At 33.9% G+C, this 22,106-nt stretch overlaps 1 protein-coding gene across 1 annotated transcript; it reads right to left on the bottom strand.

The window, feature by feature from the left end:
• Nucleotides 1-1,885: 1,885 nt before the first annotated feature.
• LOC114169950 (DNA polymerase zeta catalytic subunit) lies at nucleotides 1,886-20,323 on the bottom strand. Its single transcript, XM_028055362.1, has 24 exons — nucleotides 20,136-20,323; nucleotides 19,888-19,970; nucleotides 19,586-19,640; nucleotides 19,238-19,287; nucleotides 18,995-19,107; nucleotides 18,798-18,840; nucleotides 18,575-18,643; nucleotides 17,734-17,844; nucleotides 17,430-17,601; nucleotides 17,210-17,301; nucleotides 16,945-17,120; nucleotides 16,713-16,863; nucleotides 14,876-16,517; nucleotides 9,896-10,117; nucleotides 9,188-9,489; nucleotides 8,486-8,628; nucleotides 7,749-8,340; nucleotides 7,091-7,237; nucleotides 5,718-5,993; nucleotides 5,108-5,215; nucleotides 4,541-4,746; nucleotides 3,646-3,949; nucleotides 2,621-3,232; nucleotides 1,886-2,363 (listed from the first exon to the last, which is right to left on the bottom strand). The coding sequence occupies exons 1-24, from the start codon at nucleotides 20,245-20,247 to the stop codon at nucleotides 2,190-2,192; spliced, it is 5,955 nt and encodes a 1,984-aa protein (XP_027911163.1). The 5' UTR covers nucleotides 20,248-20,323; the 3' UTR covers nucleotides 1,886-2,189.
• Nucleotides 20,324-22,106: the final 1,783 nt, after the last annotated feature.

Here is a 22,106-nt window from a genome sequence, read left to right as displayed (position 1 = left end):
TCACTTCTTTCTTAAAAAAGATATTCATATAAAAATTTCCAACAATGAGCAGTGAGTATCTGCAGTTTAAATACCATGATAACTATACTTATCCAGATAACAAGCGGACAATTAAAATACTAGTATCCGTTGCAAATTTTACTTGGTAAATGTGACCTTAAATTCTTTTGTCATCCCTAAATATAATGGACAGATATTCATGAGGTGAGCACGCACTTGTAACAGAAAGAAAGGAACAGGGGGAGAAGGGCTGTAACAGTGAAGGTTAATGGTAAAATTGAAGGACTTTAAACTTAGTATTCAGCTATTCATTAGACTGTGATATGAAAACCATTTTATGCCAATTCCGCAGAATAATAGTTAGTATTCAGCGTTTATAAAATGAAAAACATTTTTTTTTTACTTTATTTTCATTACCTCAAATATTGGTTTGACCACAATTGGACGTACGAATTATAGATTAACGTCTTCAATGATTTGATCGTAAGAACATTGGTTATAATCAGATAGTTTTACATTTTCTATTCCTGACGATAGACTATATATATATATATATATATATATATATATATATATATATATATATATATATATATATATATATATATATATATATATATATATTTGTTTTCTTATTCCATTGTTTTTGGTCTATGTAATTATCCTGAACTCTAATAAGTAAAATTAGCTATGTTATTAATAGCTAATTCGTTAACTTAAGTTGTGTGTGATAATTGATCGAGACAAAGAGTTTTGAAATTAATAATTTTATGAGTAACTTTATGCACAACTAAAATTATTTGGATGGAATTTACTTATAATAATTTGTTAACTTCTTAATAGTTAAACTTAACTGTTTTATCTCAAATTCAAGGAACAAGAATATAATAAACATTTAAAATTAAAAAAAAATACAGCTGATAACTTACATTTTGAAGCCATTTATATTCTTCCCATTTCTATTTAAATATGTTAGGATCCTTTTGTTGTCAAAATAAATAAATAAATAAATAACACATTTGCTAAATTTTTAAATCAAATCTAAAATGATGGCTTCAATTTTAACAACTGAGAAATTATGAGAACTAGATATAAACAGTTAGAAGTAAGAAACTAAATTACACAATAATTCAATATAACTTTCTTTACATGCAGTGTCAAATAAAGACTTTTTTTTCTCTGAATTAGTCGATTATAAACAAAAAAAGTAGAATGAAAAAACATGTATGCTTTTGTCAAACAATTTATTTTTAATGATAACTTTAATTTTAACACAATATTAACGTAAAATAAATATATCATTAACTACTCAACTACTCACATTCAGACTTTATAATTTAACATTTAATAATTTAATACCCACATCAATAATTTTATCATGCACATCACTTCATATGTAAATGATGATGTAAAAAAAAATCAGTATTTATAGATTTTAATTAAATTCTTAAGCAAAGCAGATATACTGGTCAATTTCACATACTACGATTTTATAGCATTAATTAATTTTACTTAACAAATTCATAGAAGCTAAAACAAGCGTTGCTTGATACAGTTGTTTAAGCTTAAAACGTGATAAAATTTTAGATAAAATGTTCCTAAAATATTATCTAAAAAAAAAAAATGTTTCTAGGCTTGTCTTTTAAAAAGGTTACCAAAACATTTCAACAAAGAACTAAATTTTCAGACAAAATGTTATTTTTAAGGAAATTCCTATAATAAATTACGTAAAAGGTCAATTTTTAAAAAATTTACAAAAATAGATAAGTGGACTAACATAACACAATTTCATTACAAAAAGTCATAGTACGACTTCCTAAATATTTTGAAATCGTGGTAACATGCACAATTTTCTCATAATGAAATATTTTGAATGACTTACTCATTTTTTTAAGTATTTTAAAATTTGCACTATTTTATTAATTTTTTTTAGGATTACACTATTTTGGTAAAAAATCCTATAAAGAACAGACAATCTATGATTGTGTAGCACATCATCTCAGGAATATACACCCTATGCGTTGACGAAAGATAATTGTAAAACAAAAATTGCAGCATTGCTGAATGCACATCGGTGGGGATTAACTTAACTTTACACCTGATTACATTACAAAATTATACAAATTTGAATTGCTTTATCGAAAAATGGAGATAATTTACCATTTTGTAGAGGAGTGCAAAACATGTTTTCAGAACCATTCCACTGTGCATCTCGGGTACAAGTCTTTATCTGCAGCAACATGGGTAGCAGCTAGCAGTTCTTTCTGAACCTTCCGCCTCTCAAAGAACACCAAACATGAAATGGACGTGCATTTCACACCATTTTCAAGAAGCCTATCCCCGCCTCCACAATGGTGACATATCTACAAGAGTTTTAAAAATATAACTATCATCTGAGCAACAACGAAAAAGCATCACAAAGCATCAAATCTAAGGGATTTACAAAAAGTAACAAGGTGTTTATTTGATAGCAGAAGTGGAAAATCAACAGACCTATCATACTGCAGCAAATTTCCCCCACGCATGGAATGACAAACAATCCCATAATCAAGAGTACACAATCTCTAGAAAATACTTAACACAATGAACAATAGATGAAAAAACATGCAAAAATACTTACAGCAACAAGATGTTGCATCGCTTTCTCTAACTTCGAAGTCCTACCAATTACTGCTGTTGCAGCAGCTACCTCATTTTCTGAACATTGATTGCATAAATGGGTTGATGCCTGGACCAACCTACCACATAATACACAATGTTTTGAAAGATAGTAATAATCAATTCTGGTTCGATGGGAATTTGAAGTTAATTTATGCTTTGCAGAAGCTTCCCTTGTGGGACGAGGCATCTCTGAAAACCAATGGTTGAGGTCAGCAGCAACAAGCCCAAATACCCGTTGTAAAGCTGGTATTATTTGTTTATTAATATAATATAAATCATTTATTCTATACGGGGAATCAATTGCCAAAACTTCCAAGGGATTCACAACCATATCAACCAAACGGGCTCCAGGCTCCCCATGGATTACAACATAAGGTATTCTCTCAGCATAACGTGGTTCTGCCCTGCGGTCAACCGTCATTGCCTTAGTGGCCACAATTGCAGCAGGAGGAAGTGATGACATTCTTGCACTGTAGGTGCCCAAGCGAACCTCCTTTGCAAAGATAAAATCTTTAAGGCAGAATTTGCCCGAAAGAATCCTCTTCCATTGACGTTGCAAGTAAGTCTTCACCTGCAGACAGCAAATAAAAAGTATTAAGCATTGTTGAAATTTAGAATAGAATATTCTGCCTTCATTGTGTAAGGATTTATAGGCAACAAAATTTCAGATCTAGAGGAAACTATATATCCTCTAATCATTCTTATTTAATGTATTAAACCTATATACAGCAATAACTGGCGTCCTCAAACATGGGCTTTCTATCTATCATGTCTCTGTTTTTCCTTTCACTTTAACAAACATGAATTCAGACGAAACAAATATTGTAATTTTCATATCAGATGAAGTATCCAGCACAAACTTTATATTATTTCTTCTAACAAAGACATTGCTTGTACAAAGGATCTAGAATATTGACTTTCCACCAAGACTATTATTTTCAATTTGATGTATATATAAACGGCGTAATCTGCTAGCATTTATACCTCCAATAAATCCTGTTGCTCAAAAAAGAGTCTCAAAGACTGCTCCATTATCTTTGCAACTGCACCACATGTGTCCCTGCGAACTGTCTCAATACCTTTAGCATCAAAAACAGGATCCATTTGATGAGGACTTTCATAACTGTAGCCAACATATCGTTTCTTAGTAAGAAGGAAACATGGGTGATAAACTTTCTCCATCTTCAAGGAGACAGGATTAGGATTCATAGCAGAGATGGCAGAGGCAATCTCATTCCCAATTTGGAAAGACTCTTTCAAAGTGCGTCCTCTAAGGAGGACAAACATACTGCAGAAAACACAATCACTTAATTAGTTTTTTTAATTACAGTCCTGCCACTTTACTAATCTTGAAGGAAGGAAATGATACTACGGTAAAAATTGGCCATCGGCTATCTTTCATTGTTTCAGAACCCAACCAACTCTGTATGTAGTATGTAAATGCTGTTGGAAAATATTTAACACAGAACAAGAATGAGTTTCAAAGAAATAACTTTTGGTAAAAAAACGACTTCTCAATTATGGAATTATTGACAGAAAAACATTTTTTGCACGTGTAATGACAATAAAACATTGTTAGACAAAACGGGATTTTTTAATGTAATTTTCATGCAGAATGTCCTCATTGTAACCTTTACTTATTTGCTAAACTATATTTATAGGGAATTGTCAAAGAATAAAGGGAGCTTTTAGCAGTCATAAGATATCTTCAGATCTGAAGGTTTCTAAAACCCTACTTCACTTCCAAACCAATCTCTAATTCAATTCCTAAAATCAAACTAACAGTAGTCTTTTGTTAGAAGTAAAACTTGGAAATGAGGATCAGTAAACTTCCAAAATAAGAGACCTGGGTATGCCTTTACACATGGTATGCAGTTACCTATCAGTATCTCCATAAATAACTCTAGCATTCCACTTTTCATGTTGATTTACAAATGATATAGCCGTTTCCAGTGTACTACGACCACACTGAACAATACTGTCTGCAAGTTCTGCACAGGGCATGCGACCACTAAATCCAGCAGCAGTGTAACCATATGTTACATTCGCTATGAGCTTTAAAGCAAGCTGTCTCGCATTAAATATCTGAAAAGATAATTATATTACTGAGTAAATACTTTAAATCTTTGAATTAATCAAATAAAAGAATCATGTCCAACATCACAAACAGAAGATTATGTAAATTCATTCATGAACTGATAAGGGTTAAAAGTATTTAACATGCATTCGATTGAAATATTTTATAAAATTTCTGAATTTCTTGTTTTTTTCAAAAAATAATTGGAGGATTTCAGAAAATACTCCGGACTACAAGAATCACAATTTAGTGTTTTCTTTTGTACAATATGAACAATAAATATTACAAAATAAAACAAAAGAGCATAGATTCTTGAAATTTGTACTCAAACAAACATTGGGCACAATGAAAAGGCATTCAATTCCATACCCGCTGAAGAACTTTCTCTGCAGGAGCCAATTTTTTTATTGCTTGTTTTACCATAATTCTAGTAGTTAAGATTTCTTCCAATAAGCGGGGCAGTATACCTCTTCGAACCTGTATGAGTATGACACAGCACATTCCTGATTAAAGTCACTTCATCCTTTCCACGAGAGTTACTTACAATAATAATGAACTTCTGTGGCTAAAAAGATACAAAATTTGTTGTACAGAGAAATGAAAATAACTGGTAGTAATCTTGATGAAAGAAAATGCTGTGTATGGTCTTTGGGATATGGAAAGTGACCAGATAAACAGAAACTATCCACATAATTTTCAGAAATTAAATGTTCAGAAAATACAAGCCATTCATTCAGCTCCATTAATATCAAGTTCAAGAACTCTTCATCTGTGTGCACAATAAATTACATAGGAGATGAAAGACAGTGGGTCAAGATTCAAGGGCACTAAACAGAAAAAATAAGAGATTGAATGAGAAACTAGCCCCACAATTTGCAGTTGACAAATCTATGGTATTCGTTCAGTTCCATTAATATTAGGACTTCAAAATATAAAAGGGTCTAGAGAATAGGAGAAGAAAATATATTGACTGAATCACCTTGGAAGGTACAAACATAACACCATTTGGAGTGAGCAAGATTTGATCCTTTAACTCCTGCAGAACATGTTGCTCTGGTGAGAATGGACTAACCCCGAGTGTATTAGCCTTTGATCCCACAACTTTACCCAGACAAGTGCAGAAGCAAAGATTGTATGCAATTATCATGGATGGATATAAAGACTGGAAGTCAAGCACAACAACAGGATCAGAATAAAATCCGGATTCTGGTTCCATTACTAGAGGAAGGCACTCCATAGCAGGTTGAGAAGCAACCTAGATGACACAAAAATTATTTATTAACCCCTTGGGTACGGGTGATGAAAACAAGCATTAAAAAGACCATAAAGGAAGCCTCATAATAACAAAAATACAAGGGACAACTTGATAAATTGAACAGCAATGGATCTCAAAACTGTTTTCAATGGTGAATGAGACAAATGTTGATAGAGATAAAAACAAATTAAACAAAATGATTGGGTTAGTAACCTCGTGATGCATTGAATACAAAACCCACCCAAGAACATTTTAAACAAAACCCTCCTTTCTGCTAACTAAAATAACAGAAAAGAAATTTGAAAAATGAGGAGAGAAAATGACAGGTTTCAACATAGTTGTCTTATTGCATTCAATATTAGTAGTAAATATGCAGGCTATGCTATGAATTATAAAATTGAAGAACCTCCCTCCTCCCCCTCTCTAAATTATGTGTTTTTTGTTTGGGTATGGGTGGGTAAGGAAAAGCTTGGGAGAGTATTGATGGGAGAGTTGGCCGTGGCAGCAGAGGAAAGGTGGGTGAAATTCTGTTTTAACATCTTATTTAAACTTGTATATTTTTAGTTTTGAGATCTACTTCTTCCTTGTGTCAAAGAAAACCAGTTTATCAAAGAAGGTTTCTTAGTTATAACAACATCATCTAAAAGAAATAAAATAAATAAAAAATGGCATGACATGTTAAATAACTGAATACTGCAAAAGCATATATCACAAATGAAAAACGAAATCATGTTAGGAGGATGGTGGACAATTGAAAATGTTACAGAGTTTAACTCAGCACTTTCAAGATAAGAACAAGACCTCCAGACTAATGTTACAGTATACAATTTTATTATGCTTTAGGGAGCTACAGTCAGGTTGCTGTCTTGATATAGAAGTCTCAGGTTCAAATTCTAAAAATAGCCACTCTGCTAACAAAGGTAAGGCTGCGTACATTTACTTTCCCCAGACCCCACAAGGAGAGAGCATGATACATTGAGTCTGGACAGCACATCTATAAAATCTTGTTAGGCTTGGTTTATGATATCATAACAAACATTCAACATCATAACCAGTTATCTACAAATATAAAGGAAATAAAGGAAACTTGTGAGAACCTGTTGATTTCCAGGTGAGATAGCAAGGTAGTTTTGTGTATGGGCCAACCTCAGAAACATGGATTCGACACGGTATTGTGATCCTCGAGAGAGAACAGAGAAAAACTCTATGCCAAAGACACGAGCAAGTTCTGATGTTCGATTCACCTGCAGAAGAAAAATAATCAAGAATAAGGAAAGCTTACAAATTAGAGAAGAAAATGTAAATGTTACTTAAAGCAGTACAAATCTAATTAAGGAATCCAAGCACACATGGGCTTGCATGAACAATATGGATGAATGACCTTGTTAGAAATATTGCAAATAAGAAAATATCATGAGATTTTGTATGTACATTTATGGTAACTGTAGTAATGGTTATTCTCCGTATTTGACTGTGTAAAAGCTTGTTTGAGAAACACAATCACCATAAGTTTCTCATTTCCTCTCTCTCTCTCTCTCTCTCTCTGAACACATCTAATACTCTATTTAAAAGAGAGAAGCTTAAAATAACTTGTGAGAAACTTCAAAAGCATGTGTAAATAACTGCAAACACGTTTTTGAGATTTCAATGCACCCAAATATGACAAGATTCTGGTAATATTGTAGCCATAACAAGCACTGAAACAGTAGTTAAGAAAATTTTTATTTCGACAATAAGCCTATAATGCTACCTTACCATATCAAGTTGGTTTAATATCTCAAGGTTCAGCTTTGCTCTCTCTATAACATATTTGATACACCGATATCTTGCTCGTCCAGGACCACTTGAAAACCACTTTGTCAGCACTTTGTGGTGAAAGGAAGGAACTTTCCGCCTCAATACAGATTCAGCTACAGATTCAACTGAATATAAGTTCAACTTAACTTCTCCACGGATCAATCGCCATACATTAAGAACAATTCTGCCTCCTACATGAACTCCACTAGCATGTGTCCGTCCCCATTCATCCTCGATTATTGAATTTTCTGGCACACAACAATCTAGACTAGGAGTGTCATCAATGTCCAGCTCCAAGATATCTTTTTCAGAAGTTTTCATATTATCAGAAGAAATCAAAGACTCAGATGGAGTGCGAGACAGATTATTAAGTAATCCCAAACCAAGATGGGATGATCTTTCTGCTAGAAAACCCAGAGAACTCCCTTGAATATCCCAACCCATCAAAATATCTGGGTCAGATGAAGACACAATCTTTATAAATTCTTTTAACAATACCTTTTCATCAGTGAAGACCAATACTTTAGAGCCAGATAGACCATCAAAATTTCTGCAAACCAACGAACAATAAGAACAGCAATTTTTTTAAATGTGATCATCCTGTGAGATATAGTATACACAAAAATAAAATAAAATTGTCAACGATAGAAACTAATCAAGAAAGAAAATGGGTATAAAAAGAGACATCACCATACCTTTGACAAGGTACAAATTTACTGTGTAACAGAACTAGAACTTCAGCAACAGAATCACTATCATTCTGAATACCAAGAGCTATAATGTTGATGGCATCAAATTGAGGATCAGGTAAAAGGTCTGCTCTAGACTCTGCAAGAATCTACAAGTTACAGTCAAGTTTAGACCTATGAGAGAAACAATCCTATAAAGATTTTAATTTAAAAAAAAACAAGTAAAAGCTTATTTAAAATTTAAAAATGTAGTTCAAAGATAACAAAACTTAAAAAATCCAAAAAACCATTACCTTTTAATAACAAGCACTAAGACAAATACATTCCATAATCCTATTATAAAAAAAAAAAATTTGATCCCTACTTAAAGTATTAGTATAAGCACCAGTACCCTTCTGCATTTAAATCAATATAGTAAAAAATTAAGGCATAATCTTTTCACTATAACTATAGCCAGTTGATTTAATAAACACCATAAAGTATCTAATAATAGTAATAACGAGTAACAAAAGAACTCAGCATGCTGGCTAAGTTATTAACATCATGTTTGACTGTAACCCGTATCAAGGATTTGGTTCATAGGAAATGACAGGAAAAAGTTGCTTTAAACACCAAAAGAATCCAACATGCAAATTTGAAAGATGCAGAAGAACTTTAGAAGCTACAACATATTGCCTTGAAAGAAAAGGAGAGTTCAATCTCCAATACCTCTATACTAAGTAATGTCAGTTGCTGTCCACAGCCAACACTTGCAGGGTCTCGAAATCCAATTTGACTTAGAGGGGTGAAGGTTGATTTTCCATCAGGGGCAGATATCTGAGAGGTATCTTGTGAGTCATCTAGGTGTGTTTCCACTCTTTCTGTTTGTCCTTCTCCATTGCATGGAGGGCTCTGTTCTGCAGCATCCTCATGCAGCTTAGGCCTAAGAGGAGCTTCAGTCTCAGAAGCACATTTAGGTACATCCTTGTTCTCTGCATCTGTTTCTTGATGTATATGTTCAACACTATGCCCTGATGAAAGAAGATTAATATAATCTAGGTATTACCCTGTCATAATTGTTATAGATGCACAAAAATGTTTTATTTGTCTTAGTTGTATGTTTAAGTTCTGCATATTTTAGCTGTATGCATTATTTTATTTTTCATAAGCTGTATAAAAGCTTAGGAAACAAGCTCTCTTTAATTACTAAAAATAAAAACAATGTCTGTCCAACCAAGACATGAACTCCATTCTTGACCTTTATACTATCTCTTATTAACAATAATAAACTGGCTGAAGAAAAACCAACATTTTTCCAGTGTGCAACTTACATACTAAATTGAGAAAAACACTGTACTCTTCAGATAAGAAGCCAATGTTTTTCTTTAGTGAATTTCCTAGAACAAGTACGAAATGCACATATGGTTTAGTAGATACCTCTTTCATTACAAAGTAGCCATCTTTGCACAGTATCCACAGAAGGAGGCAAAATATTAGGTGTTAATAGGTAAAGGTGAGAGCCATCATTTTGATAGTGAGTGTTGGCAACCTTTGTCCCATTAGATGTAAGGGTTTTATTTGTAATATATTCGTTGCAAGTTTCCATCCCTTTCTTAGAATTCCTTGCAGAAATCGGAAGAAAGACATTCAGATCATCCCCTTCAAGTAACAAACACAATCTGATGTAAAGTTTCATCAAACACACAATAAGATCAGACCACAAACTTAGAAGCATAACAAACTAAAATCAATAACTATCACTAAGTCTCCACCACATGGGTATCAGCTACATAACAGGCAAAGATTGAGTGTAGAAATTTCATAAAATGCTTTGTCGTGTGTTTGGATGGAGAACTTTTAAAAGGCCATTCATTGTTGTAGAGAATTTTAATGTTTAATGACAAAAATACGTTGTTCGGAGAGGACATTTTAAAACAAATTAAACTTCTACGAATTTATAATATTAGAGATGTACATGTAAACACTCAATTATTCAACTGGATGTTAGCTTTTCTGTTTTTTGTTATGATTGTGTACACTCTTTTGAGCCTTTATATGCTCATGTAGTGTATTCTTTATGATTAAGTAAAATAATATTCAGTTCTATTTCTGTTAAGGTTTTCTCTGTTTTTCCTCATATCAAAACTCTGATATGGTATCCTGCGCCAGCAATTGTTCTGCAATGGTCCATTCAAACTCCCTCCCATGCGCTTCCAAATTTTTTCTCAATTCTATAGCTGAAAAATTTGATGATTCCAATTATCTCCTTTGGAAACAAGTTGAACCTCTCACAAAGTCAGACTTCACAGATTTGTTGTAAATCCAGTGATTCCTCCGTGCTTCCTTCCTGATGAAATTTTTTTGCTTACTTGGCTTCAATCAACACAGTCAAAGTTCAACTTGTCTCGTGTTCTTAGAGTCATCCACTCATATCAAATGTGGGAAAAAAATTCATGATCACTTATTTGCCCATACCAAGGCGTGTGCTAGACAGCTTCAAGCTGATCTACATGTCCACTCCCTTCAAAACAAGACTACATGTGAATTCTTGGTACAGAATAAGTCCATTGTTGATGAACTTGCTAGAATCAATTGTACTGTCAAGCATGATTTCCTTCCTTCAGTGAACTACTCGCACTCCTATGAAAATCCTCACTCTTCAAGCTTGCAAGATCACAATAGTAATTTTCAAGGAAATTTTGGTAGCTCATCTTTTTTTGACGGAGGTGTTTGTGGCCATGGCAATGATGGAAGGTTTGTCAGCCTTCAATGTCAAATTTGTCTCAAATATTAACACACTGCTATCAATTTGTAAACAGGAATATGATACATAAAATTAATTTGATTATTTAAAATTAAAGAATTTCAACGTCCACCTAAAATGTAAGAATTTGAAGTTCTCCACATTTTCTCCTCTGTCAAATTTATCTCTTGTCTTCATATATTCTCTTAACCCCGGCCCAAGTTGCAGTTTTTGTCAACTCAACATTATCTTTTCAATTGATGTCGACAAAGTTTCTATCAAGTTAAGGTCAATCAGAGTTATTTTTAATCGTCACTGCCAAAGATAATTTATTTTTCAATATAACCTAGTTCAATTTGATTTAAGTTAGGCTTTTCTTTGTCAACATTAACGTGTTGTCTAGATTGATGTCAATCATGATTTTATCGATTGACATCAACTAAAATGATTTTTCATCCAATGTCAACCAGAATGTAAATAAGATTATTTGTTGATCAATATTAATCGAATTTTTCTCAACCAACATTGGAAATACTATTCTCCTATCGATATCATCCAAAGTTTTTCTATTGATGCCAATAAGATTACTGTTTTTCCCGGATATCATCCAAAGTTTTTCTATTGATGCCAATAAGATTACTGTTTTTCCCGGTGTAGATCAGGGTATTCCAATCAATGCAAATAGAAGTTATTTTTCAATAGACATTATTGTGCCGATGTAGGCCAAAACTATTTCTAGGTTGACCTTTGTGTTGAGTATGATGAAAATAGACATCTTGTAAAGTCTCACTTCTCTTAGGATAAGTAAGGGAGTGGGTGCTCATGGTTACATAATGGACTCTAGGTTCATAGTTTTAGTTGCACCAAGTCTTAACACTTTGAGCTAGTGTTGGTTTTCTTAAACTCTGTAAATAGTGTGTTGTGAGATGTAGCTAAGTTCTTGCTCTGGAGAGTGTGAGTGTATTTGAGGTCAAGGGTTTAGAGTTAGGTTGTGTGTTGTACAAATTTGTACATAGTAAATATTCTCTAGTTGCCTTTTGACAACGACCGTGGTTTTCCTCCGTATTTGGAGTTTCCACGTTATATTTGTTTGTGTATCCTTGTTATATTTTATTTCTCTATTGTTAGATGATTCTTACGGGATTAAACTACTGTGTTTTTTTCCAACAAGTGGTATCAGAGCTTATGGTTCAGTAGGATATTCTCAGAATGCTCTGTGGTTACGGTTTAGTTTGATCTTCCACATCAGAAAACATGAATCCTTGTTGATGGAAGAATCATCTATGTTTGTTGCAATTGCAATGAGAAATTGAAGGAAGGATCACTGTCAGCGCTATGTTGGCGCGATGAATTTGCAGTGGGGTTCGTGTTTCCTGGCGAGGGTACTCCTAGATTACGGAGGAGGTCATGGTTGTGTGGTGACTTCGAGGGTACTCCAAGAATTTAGCTACATCTCATAACACTCTACTTACAAGAGTATAAGATCTGCGGTGTAGCTTGTCCTTTCTGCAGGGTTGGAGCAGTGGCACGGTGGGGCGATTTTTTTGGAGTGTTGTGCAAAGGTGCAATAGCGTTTCCAATGAGGTGGAGTCACGGTGGTTCGAGTAATGTGACAATGAACAAAGTTGTTTCGATCTGTGGTGGTTCCGTGAAATGGTTCAAAGTGCAAGAAGGAGGTTCGTGGTTTCTTCGTTTCTTGGTCTCGCGATTTTGGGTTTCTCGAACGGTGGTCTCGATTTCCATCTCCTTCATGGCTGTTGGTTTGAACAGGCGCGGTGGTGTGTTGCGAAGTTCACAGATCTAATGCGCTTTTGGGTTTTATTTCTTTGATCTGGTGTGATGCGAACTAGTTTGCTACAAGTGTGCAAACAACGCTCCGTCAATGGTGGTTTCGACACTGTGTTTGCGACTCTGATCTACTTTGTTGATGCACAGTGGCTCGCGGAGATCGACGGTGGCTGCAAGGTGCGGTGACTAGAGCTCCTCGGTGGGTTTCCAAAGTTTTGTGCAGAGCTATTTTGTCAGCGGTGGTTTTCCATCGTGGGTTGCAGCGTGGTTCCGATGAAGGGTGTTGTTTTTGGGTTATTCCGATGAGTGCTCGATGGATAGTTGGGCGATGAGGACGAAGGAACGGTTGTGTTTTTTCATATTGCTGGAGGAAGAAGATTATGACATGGCAGCTCCGGTTGAGAGTGGAAGACTTGACACATGGCGGCATCTGGTTGGGTAGATTATGAATGCTAGGATGAGTATTTCCTAGGAGTAATTTTTACACGGTTTTAGTTGCACCAAGTAAGGGAGTGAGTGCTCATCGTTAGATAATGGACACTAGGTTCATGGTTTTAGTTGCACCAAGTCTTAACACTTTGAGCTAGTGTTGGCTTTCTTATACTCTTGTAAGTAGAGTGTTATGAGATGTAGCTAAATTCTTGGTATGAAGAGTGTGAGTGTACTTAGAGTCAAGGGTTGAGAGTTAGGTTGTGTGTAGTACAAATTTGCACGTAGTAAATATTCTCTGGTTGTCTTTTGACAATGGCTGTGGTCTTTTCTCCGTATTTGGAGTTTCCATGTTATATTTGATTTTGTATCCTTGTTATATTTTATTTCTCTATTATTAGATGATTCTTGTGGGATTAAACTGAAGTGTATTCTCCCAACATTTTGTTAGGTTTTTATCAACCAAGTTCAATGGATCTATTTTACCAGATTTTTTTGACTGAAGTTTGTAGTGGTTATTTGGTGAGAATTGTTTGCAGGAATTGTTTTTCGAAGGATGTCACTAATGTTATTTGGTGAGAATTTTTGTATACAGTGATAATTAAAATGCTTTATCCAAATAGAAAAACTAAAGTTCAAACAAATGTGAATTGTCTTATCCAAACAAGACATTTAAAATTTTAAACAATTTCAAAGGAAAACAATTCATATTTAATGTATTTGAATTTCCGCAAAATTGTAAAATTCACTATCCAACCAAAAGGTTACTTAATGGGTGGGTCAACCACGTCACCAAGATTCATTAAGATGATAGTGTGCCTCTAAATGTAGATATGATGAAGACATACATTTAAATAGGCAAGTTTCCTATGCCAAGAGTAGGAAGTCCATTAACAAAATAATTGTTTACACAAAAACTTTGCTAGCCTCGTGAGTTTCGATCAGATATTAGCATTCACAATACTACTTCCTATTTGTGTTCTAGCAAAAACAATGCCAAAAAAGCAGGTATCCACCGGTGATTTATTTTTTTTTTTGACAAAGTGGCAATTTCAAATAAATCAGCATTAAATCCAAATGATAAGTGTACGAAGTCTATGAAAGGATACTTGTTATAAACTTCTCGTAAATGGTTTGACTTCTACAAAAATAGATCAACATAAAAGCACTATCTCAGTGTCCTTTGTAAGAGCTGTACACTGGCCATTCTAGAAAATGGTAGGTTAAGCACAACATAAAAATATTGAAAAGGCTGGCTGAATATTAATACATAACCTAGGATGAGATAGGCTAAATTCTTTAACAAGGTATACCATGAGACTACATCTCAGATTCACCAAAATTCCTTTGGAGAAACACAGACCCAGAACCAATTCAATGTATACAGAAAAAATAGAAACAAATGCAAATAAGGGAAAAATAGAAGAAAATTGGATCAAAGAGGATAAAGCTAAAACCTGTCATTACATCAGAGCTATCTTCATCCAGATGTAAATAGGAATTACAGGTTGTTGTACTTTCAAGATTCTTATCAGCCATAGGGTTCTTGCTTGTGGTTATTTCAGTTAATTTCATGTGATTACCCTTTAGGTCAGTGGGTTCAGAGTCAATGATCTCATGCAACAAATTTTCACCCACCTTGTGATTATCCAGTTTTTCACTAAGCAGTCCTTGCATATCATTTGCATCACTTTTCTTCACAGAATTCTCACAAAACGTCATCTGATCATGTTGCACAAATGATAAGCTTTGGTGAGAACTTTGATGCACGTAATTATATTTACCAGACACTCTATCAATAATGAACGAGTTTTGCACGCTAGTTGAAGCAGAAGAATCAGTTTGTGGACTGCCCTCGGGAGCTCTGACTTCATGAACAGCAGCTGTTATCAATTGAGTGTCTAAAACGGGACTTTGGATATAGGCATCAGAACTTACATGTTTTCTAAATGTCAACCCACCCTTAAGGTTTTCATCCCTGCAAACCACAAATTGATCTATGGAATCATCTAAACATAATTTTTCAGGCTTATGGAGCCCTGGTCCATCATGCATTAAAGCAGAACCTCCTTTTGTACAGTTCCTCAATACTGTACTTTCTTCTACACCTTCCATTTCATGTTGACCAAAACATTCATCTTTTGGACTACTACCTTGTAAAGGACCATCACTGCCAGGTGAAAGGAGCAGTTTCCCATGCAATAAATTAGCATGATTGCTAACTTCAAGTTCACAAATCTTTTGGTTTTCCATTTCTTCTTCATCAATTTGCATTGTTTTTAAATCCAGTTGCTTTTGCCAAAAGCATGCATTTTGTTCCTCATGCCTGTCTAAAAGAAGCTTTTTAGTAGTTCCAGAGTCGTATTCAGATTGTTCAAGTCGATACGATCGCTTTCGCCTCATCAAGTCCCGCAAAGAACCGGTAACTGATCTGTTTACTTCTTTCGAATCTGAAGCATTCTTGTCCTTGTTCCTTAAAATACAAGCACTATTTCTAACTTCATTTATGGCTAGGTGATCTGAGCAAGCAGAATCTCCAATAGCACTTTCAACTGGATGAGTCACAAGTAAATTAGCTCGTTCTCCATCATTATTAACCTGATCAATCACAGACAAAGGCAAAGACCCCCATTTTTTATTCCTTCTATCTTTACTAATTGTACTCGTGCCAGTACTATGCAGAACATGGTACTCAGAGGCGCTTTTGAATTCACTGTTTATATCTGCTAGAGAAGAGGTTCCAGCCAAACTATCATATTGACCTGAGAACTCATCATCATTAGAACCATCAACTTGGGGTAATTTCCAATTTGATGAAGTTCCATTAGGACAATTGTAACCAAAGGAAAGAGAAGGCTTTTCCTTTGGTAACTCCAACTCAAGCATATCATCAGTTGAATCTAGAATATCCTGACACTCCTTCTGGGACTCACTCTCATAGGCGTTATTAGCTTCCTCCAACACTTTATCAATTGTTGCAGCAGGCAACAAGGGAGTCAAGATTGTTTCATAAGCAAGATCATCATCAGAGTTTATATCCTCTACAGCTTGAGAAGTTGCAAGCCACTTAAGAAGATTTTTCGCTTCCTTGTCAACAGCCTAAAAAGCAAGAAATACAGAAATCCAAGAGAAAATTTTAATAGACCAAATTGTTTAAAAGAAAATTAAAGGTTGAATGGTGCCATGATAAATATAACATCACTGTGCCTTCATTTAGTCCTTCAGATATTGTTCCAGGACTATTTTTAAGAAAAACAACAAATAAATTTAAAAGTAAGTCATGGAAAAAGGTACTGCTTTTATGTCCACCGATCCAATAATTTCAGTTGACTGAATTTCATCCATAGTCAACATTTCAAGATTGGCGTCAATCCCTTCTGTTTGCAATGTGGCATTTTTGCATAATGTAGCAGGTGGTGATGCTGATCCTATTATGTCTGTTTCCCTGAAACAATTTAAGGGTTTTAATGCTTCAACACATGAAATAAAGTTTCTATCATGTAATAATAAATCATATAATACAAACCTCGATTCCTTCCCAGAAGGAGTACAAAATAATGAGGTTCCAACTTCAGTGCATAATTCCATAAATTTTTTCTCAAAGTCAAGACCAACAGAGAAAAGTTTCATAACATCTTCTGGAAGTGGTTTGCCAGGATCAGACGGCATAGTAGCCTCATGAATCCCAGTTCGTTTTTGTTCCTGAAACAATTAAGCCAATTAATTTAGATAAAAACCAAACAAATAACATGCAGAATAGAGATACAGGAAGATCAATCATGATAAACTACCTCCCATATTGGTACAAGTGACTGAACCATGTTGATATCTGAGCATGTTTGTGAGAGAGATGAATACATTTTAAACTGCTGATTAAGAATCTCTGCCACAACAGATATGTTTTCGTAAGGAAAAAAACAGTAGCAGAAGATACCAATATTACATATTTAAGCATATACGTTTGCATGCACATTTGTGCTTGTGTCAGTATGGCCATGAAACCAGACAAACCATTCACAGAAGCATCTCCTTCAAGCTCACAGATGCTTTGGCGTTTAGGACAGTGACCTTCATCAATTGAAGAAGCACTGAATTTGCTTGTGGGTAACCATATCCACTCAGATGGAATCGTGGAAGACATCCAATATTTTGACTCTAAACATGCATGAGCAGGTAGATCTGCCTAATCAAAATATTACAGTATCAAATATAAATAAGGGACACATATATCATTGAAAAATATAACAGTTTGTTAGTTAAACAATACAAGAAAATTAGAGGGACTTGAAAATAAAAAATGTGAAAGTCAACACACCTTTGTATGCTGGCCATCAATATTTAATTTCTTTAAAGTGTCAGGTACTGGATGGCGAAACTTCATCTTTGATAGGTGCAATTGACCCATGCCATACAAGTTGTAATCAACCTAACACGACAAAAACAAAGTGTATATATCTACAACACAAGAAAAACTAGGCAAAAATGTGTTACACAATTTTTCATTTGGGCTGCAATCAAAGTAATTGAACATTCATGGAGAAATACATTCAGTCTGATAGTTCACATAAGTAGCCCTAGGAAATGTCAATAAACCAATTGAACATACTTGAATGATGAGAGGGGATAAAGAAATACATTATTAATAACAATCATGTTAATTACATTATTAACTCCTCTATTTGTAACAATCACATTCTCTTAAAAGAAAATAAAATTTGATGGAATGCATGTGAAGATTCTAAGGATTAATTTTTCCTAATTGCAATGGAGATATTAGAATATTTTTATCCTAATAATCCTCAATACAAATATCAAATGTCACTCCACACAAACCATTAACAATTAGTTATCAAAACGTAAAAAAAGAAATGAATAAATCATTAGACAATAGATTAATCAAAATTAACAAATAACATAAGTTCCAAGCACATGACAGCAGCTGGATGTTCCAAACCCAATCAAATAAACCCAAACCATAAAAGAAATGGAAAAACAGAAAATTATACTGATTAATTCCAGCGGATGAATGCAGCCAGGTAAATAAAAATTTTGGGGTTTGTGAGCTGCTATGCAAGGACAATGAATAATTTAATCATGATGTCATTTTTAGTTTAACATAAACCTTCAGATACAATAAATCATACGGATGTACATACCAGAAACTGAAGAATAAAGGGAATATGTGATTCATATGGCTGTAAACTTTTATCAAGAACAGCACCAGCCTGAAAAAGTAAAGCTTATTCTGTATAACATCAAATTAAATTGCAATAAATTCAATAAATACTTTCCACTTGAGAACAAAAAATTGCACATTTTGAACAAAGTGATAACCGAGTTATAGGCATCAAACTTATAAGAAATGTCCAGAAATTATACCAAGAGAAGACTAGCTGCACGAGAGACATCTTGAGGATAATATCTTAAGCACCGGTCAAGGCTTACTTTTTTTTGGGTAAGAATGTTTCCATGATTTAAGCAAGCATCATCTTAGCTTGTAGATACGAGTGGTATATATGCACGTGGAAACATCTCACAAATAAAAAATATGTACAAACTATCAGAATAGTGGATACAAGTATATCTTTACAAATAACTCCTCAAGTGAATGATAGCCATAAAATTTCTTTGCTCGTACAATGCTGCATCCATGTACATGCTGTCTTGTAGAACCAGCACTGCCTTTAAGCTGTAGAAGTTGCAACCAAATGTGACGCCGGATCTTTATTATTTAATATAAGAAACCGTATATATTAAGCATAACAAAGAAAGTATTGAAATAGAGGATACTAAGCACTTTCTAACTCATGCAAGGATACCTTTAAGGCTTTCTCAAGAGAAGCAGCTACCTTATAGGTGAATGCATCACCTGTGCACAACCAAAAAAATTAAATCCTCGTAACAAGAAAGTAAATGAAAATGTGAGATTTGTTTGAAGCATGGATACTGCAAAAAGTTAGATAAATCAAAACCGTCATCCAGATTATTAAAACTGGCCTACAATGTAAAAATACAGAAAAGAAAAATAAATAAAATTTGCATACAGCATATAAAAACAGTAAAAACTTAAAACATAAGTAACTTATTAATCAAAATCGTCAAAAGAATGAAATCAAACAAATTCAAATATAAATATGAAGATACTGGTAAATGTGACTTGTTATTACCTTGGTCCAGTTGAAGTGGTATATCCGAACACGGCACATATAAATAGGGTAAAGCCTACAATGAATAATTAGATTAAATAATTTAAGTGTAACAACAGTACAATATGAAAGAAACAGTCACACCTTCGCTTATTACAAAATAGAAAAACTATTTGTATTGCATTTATGATAGAAAAAACGATATCACTTTAAATTAAACTCAACGAGGAAAAGAGGGAAGTAAATATGAAACCATAACGAGTAATGCATAGTTTCTAAACCAAATATGGTTTACAACACAGAAATTTCACATGTGATCTTACTCGGTGCATGTGCAAGCAAGTTTTCTGGCCAGCAGGAGTAGAACCATACACTCTTATCACAGGAACCTCGTTTACCTCTCCACCTAAGTAAAAATATGAAACAATGAAACGCAAACTATTGCACAGTGAAATGAACACTAAAACTTTGAAACGCGGAATCAACCCTAAATTGTTGTTGTTCGTTCTTGGACAGATTTCAATTTTTCTTGGAAAGTGAAAAAAAAAAAAACATAGGGCTGGATTCGTACCGTGGAAGCTACTATAACAGATATCGGCGTCAGGAATTGGCGGCGCCATGTAATAGTCGATGGAGACAATCCGAATGGTAAAGATCTCAGTACTGGACTGTGAATCTGACATGATTTACACTCACTTGTGTTCCTTCGTGGAAGAGGAGCCAAGAGAGAAACAAGAAGCTATGGTCTATTTATTTTGGCGGTAGGTAGTTAGGAGAAGTCTTTTTAACTTGAAACTTCTCCCTCACGCTTAGTTCTTTTTTTTCTCTTTTCGGCGCGCAGGGTTGTATGGGCCGAAATCGATGAGGCCCGAATCTGGCCCAATTTAATCAGCCATTCCTGCTTTACATGGAAGTTTCTATCTGTATCCCCTTTTTCTTTTTCTTCCTGCGTCCTTATAAAATTCATAAACTCCATTTTACCCCTGTTTATAAATGATCATTTTGTTCTTTACAATTGTAATTATTAGAACACCATTCAAGAAATCTTTAAGTGATAAAAAGCTTAAAAAAACCAAATTGATCGATCAAATCTCACATGAAACTCAACCTTTATGTAGAGTCGGGCGCCCCTACAACATCGTTGGATGCCAATTACACAATGTCCCTCTGTTTTAATTGCGTCGGGTGAAATCTTAGTATCGTTGGGTGCAAAAGCAACAATGAGCTCATTGTTTTATTAGTGTTGAATGTCACTCATGGATTGTTGGGTGCGACTTGGAATTTCATTTCCATGGAGCTCTAGGGGCTTCGGCGTTGTTTGTGATACCCCGAGTACTGTATTAAATAATTATTATTTAAGAAAAATATATGAAATTAATTTTTTTTTTGTACAATCAAATTTTTCTTGAGAGAACACTAACAATAACATAACTTCATATCCATATATATATATATATATATATATATATATATATCAATAATTTACATCTATGTAATTGTTCATGAAATATTACAAAAATATATATTTGTATAATATTAAAAGTTCTATATCATAATAGAAGATTATCTATATTTTTAATATCTCATCAAGATATTAAAATTTATCCACGAATAAATCTTTAGAAAATCCACCAATAATATCCTGAAAAACTCTCACTAAGCAGGTTCTCCTTCTACTCATGCAACAGGTACATATGAAAGAAAAATATGAAAGGAGTGAGGTCTTTATAAGCCTTAAATATCAATCTTAATAAACTCAACAAACAATAGAGACATTGAGGCCTAGAATTGGACCTACAACCACAAAACTTGATCTTGTTTTACCAGACATATGAATCCATATTCCACTTTTGATGATCCATTATGGACATCAAAAGTTACTTTGGGAAGTGATTAGGTAGTTGAGTATTTCTCATAAAATATTAGTACAGTCATAATTATTTATTTCTCGATAATATTAGTCATTTATCGGCCCACAAAAGAGATATATACTCACTACCTAACCTTGACGATGCCGAGCAGGTATCGGATAGTCCCAAGTTTGGCCTATGAATATCCTAGTCCAGTGCGCTATTCTGAACTATCCAGATATTCACATACTTGGTAAAACTTCCTTAGACCCCACCATGGTCCCTGCCTTTCATCCCGTAGTGTACCAAATTGTGACTTCCCAAATACAAACACTCTGACATTGGTTTAATCTCAACTTATTGAAACCAGACTTAATTGACACACTCTTAGATGTTTTCAAAGGTTATAAAATGTGATGACTATCAAATCATGTTATTGTATAAACTATACACAAAGAATATAAAATAAAATAAAATGTACATGTAATTTTCTTTTATCCAATCTCACTTAACAAAATAATATTTACTTTTACTTTACATTTTTTTTAATTATAAAATAATGATAAAATACGAATCAAAGCAAGAACTTTAAATAAATAATTAGATAAGGATTAGAATGTTATAAATAAATATAATAGTAAAAATATAAATTAAATAGTACTAGTGCGTAACTAGAGATAAATAAAATAAAA

This window comes from Vigna unguiculata, chromosome 2 (genome assembly GCF_004118075.2).
Source record: "Vigna unguiculata cultivar IT97K-499-35 chromosome 2, ASM411807v1, whole genome shotgun sequence".
NCBI classification, from domain to species: Eukaryota; Viridiplantae; Streptophyta; class Magnoliopsida; order Fabales; family Fabaceae; genus Vigna; species Vigna unguiculata.
The sequence above is the reverse complement of the archived record's forward strand: the minus strand, read 5'-3'. Positions and strand labels throughout refer to the sequence as shown.

Coding starts and splice junctions, on each gene's coding strand:
- LOC114169950 (XM_028055362.1), bottom strand. CDS start 20,247: ATGTCAGATTCACAGTCCAGTACTGAGATCTTTACCATTCGGATTGTC. Junction 19,108..19,237: donor CTCTTGAGAAAGCCTTAAAG/GTATCCTTGCAT, acceptor CAACTTCTACAG/CTTAAAGGCAGTGCTGGTTC. Junction 3,950..4,540: donor ATTTATGGAGATACTGATAG/GTAACTGCATAC, acceptor TGTTTTCTGCAG/TATGTTTGTCCTCCTTAGAG.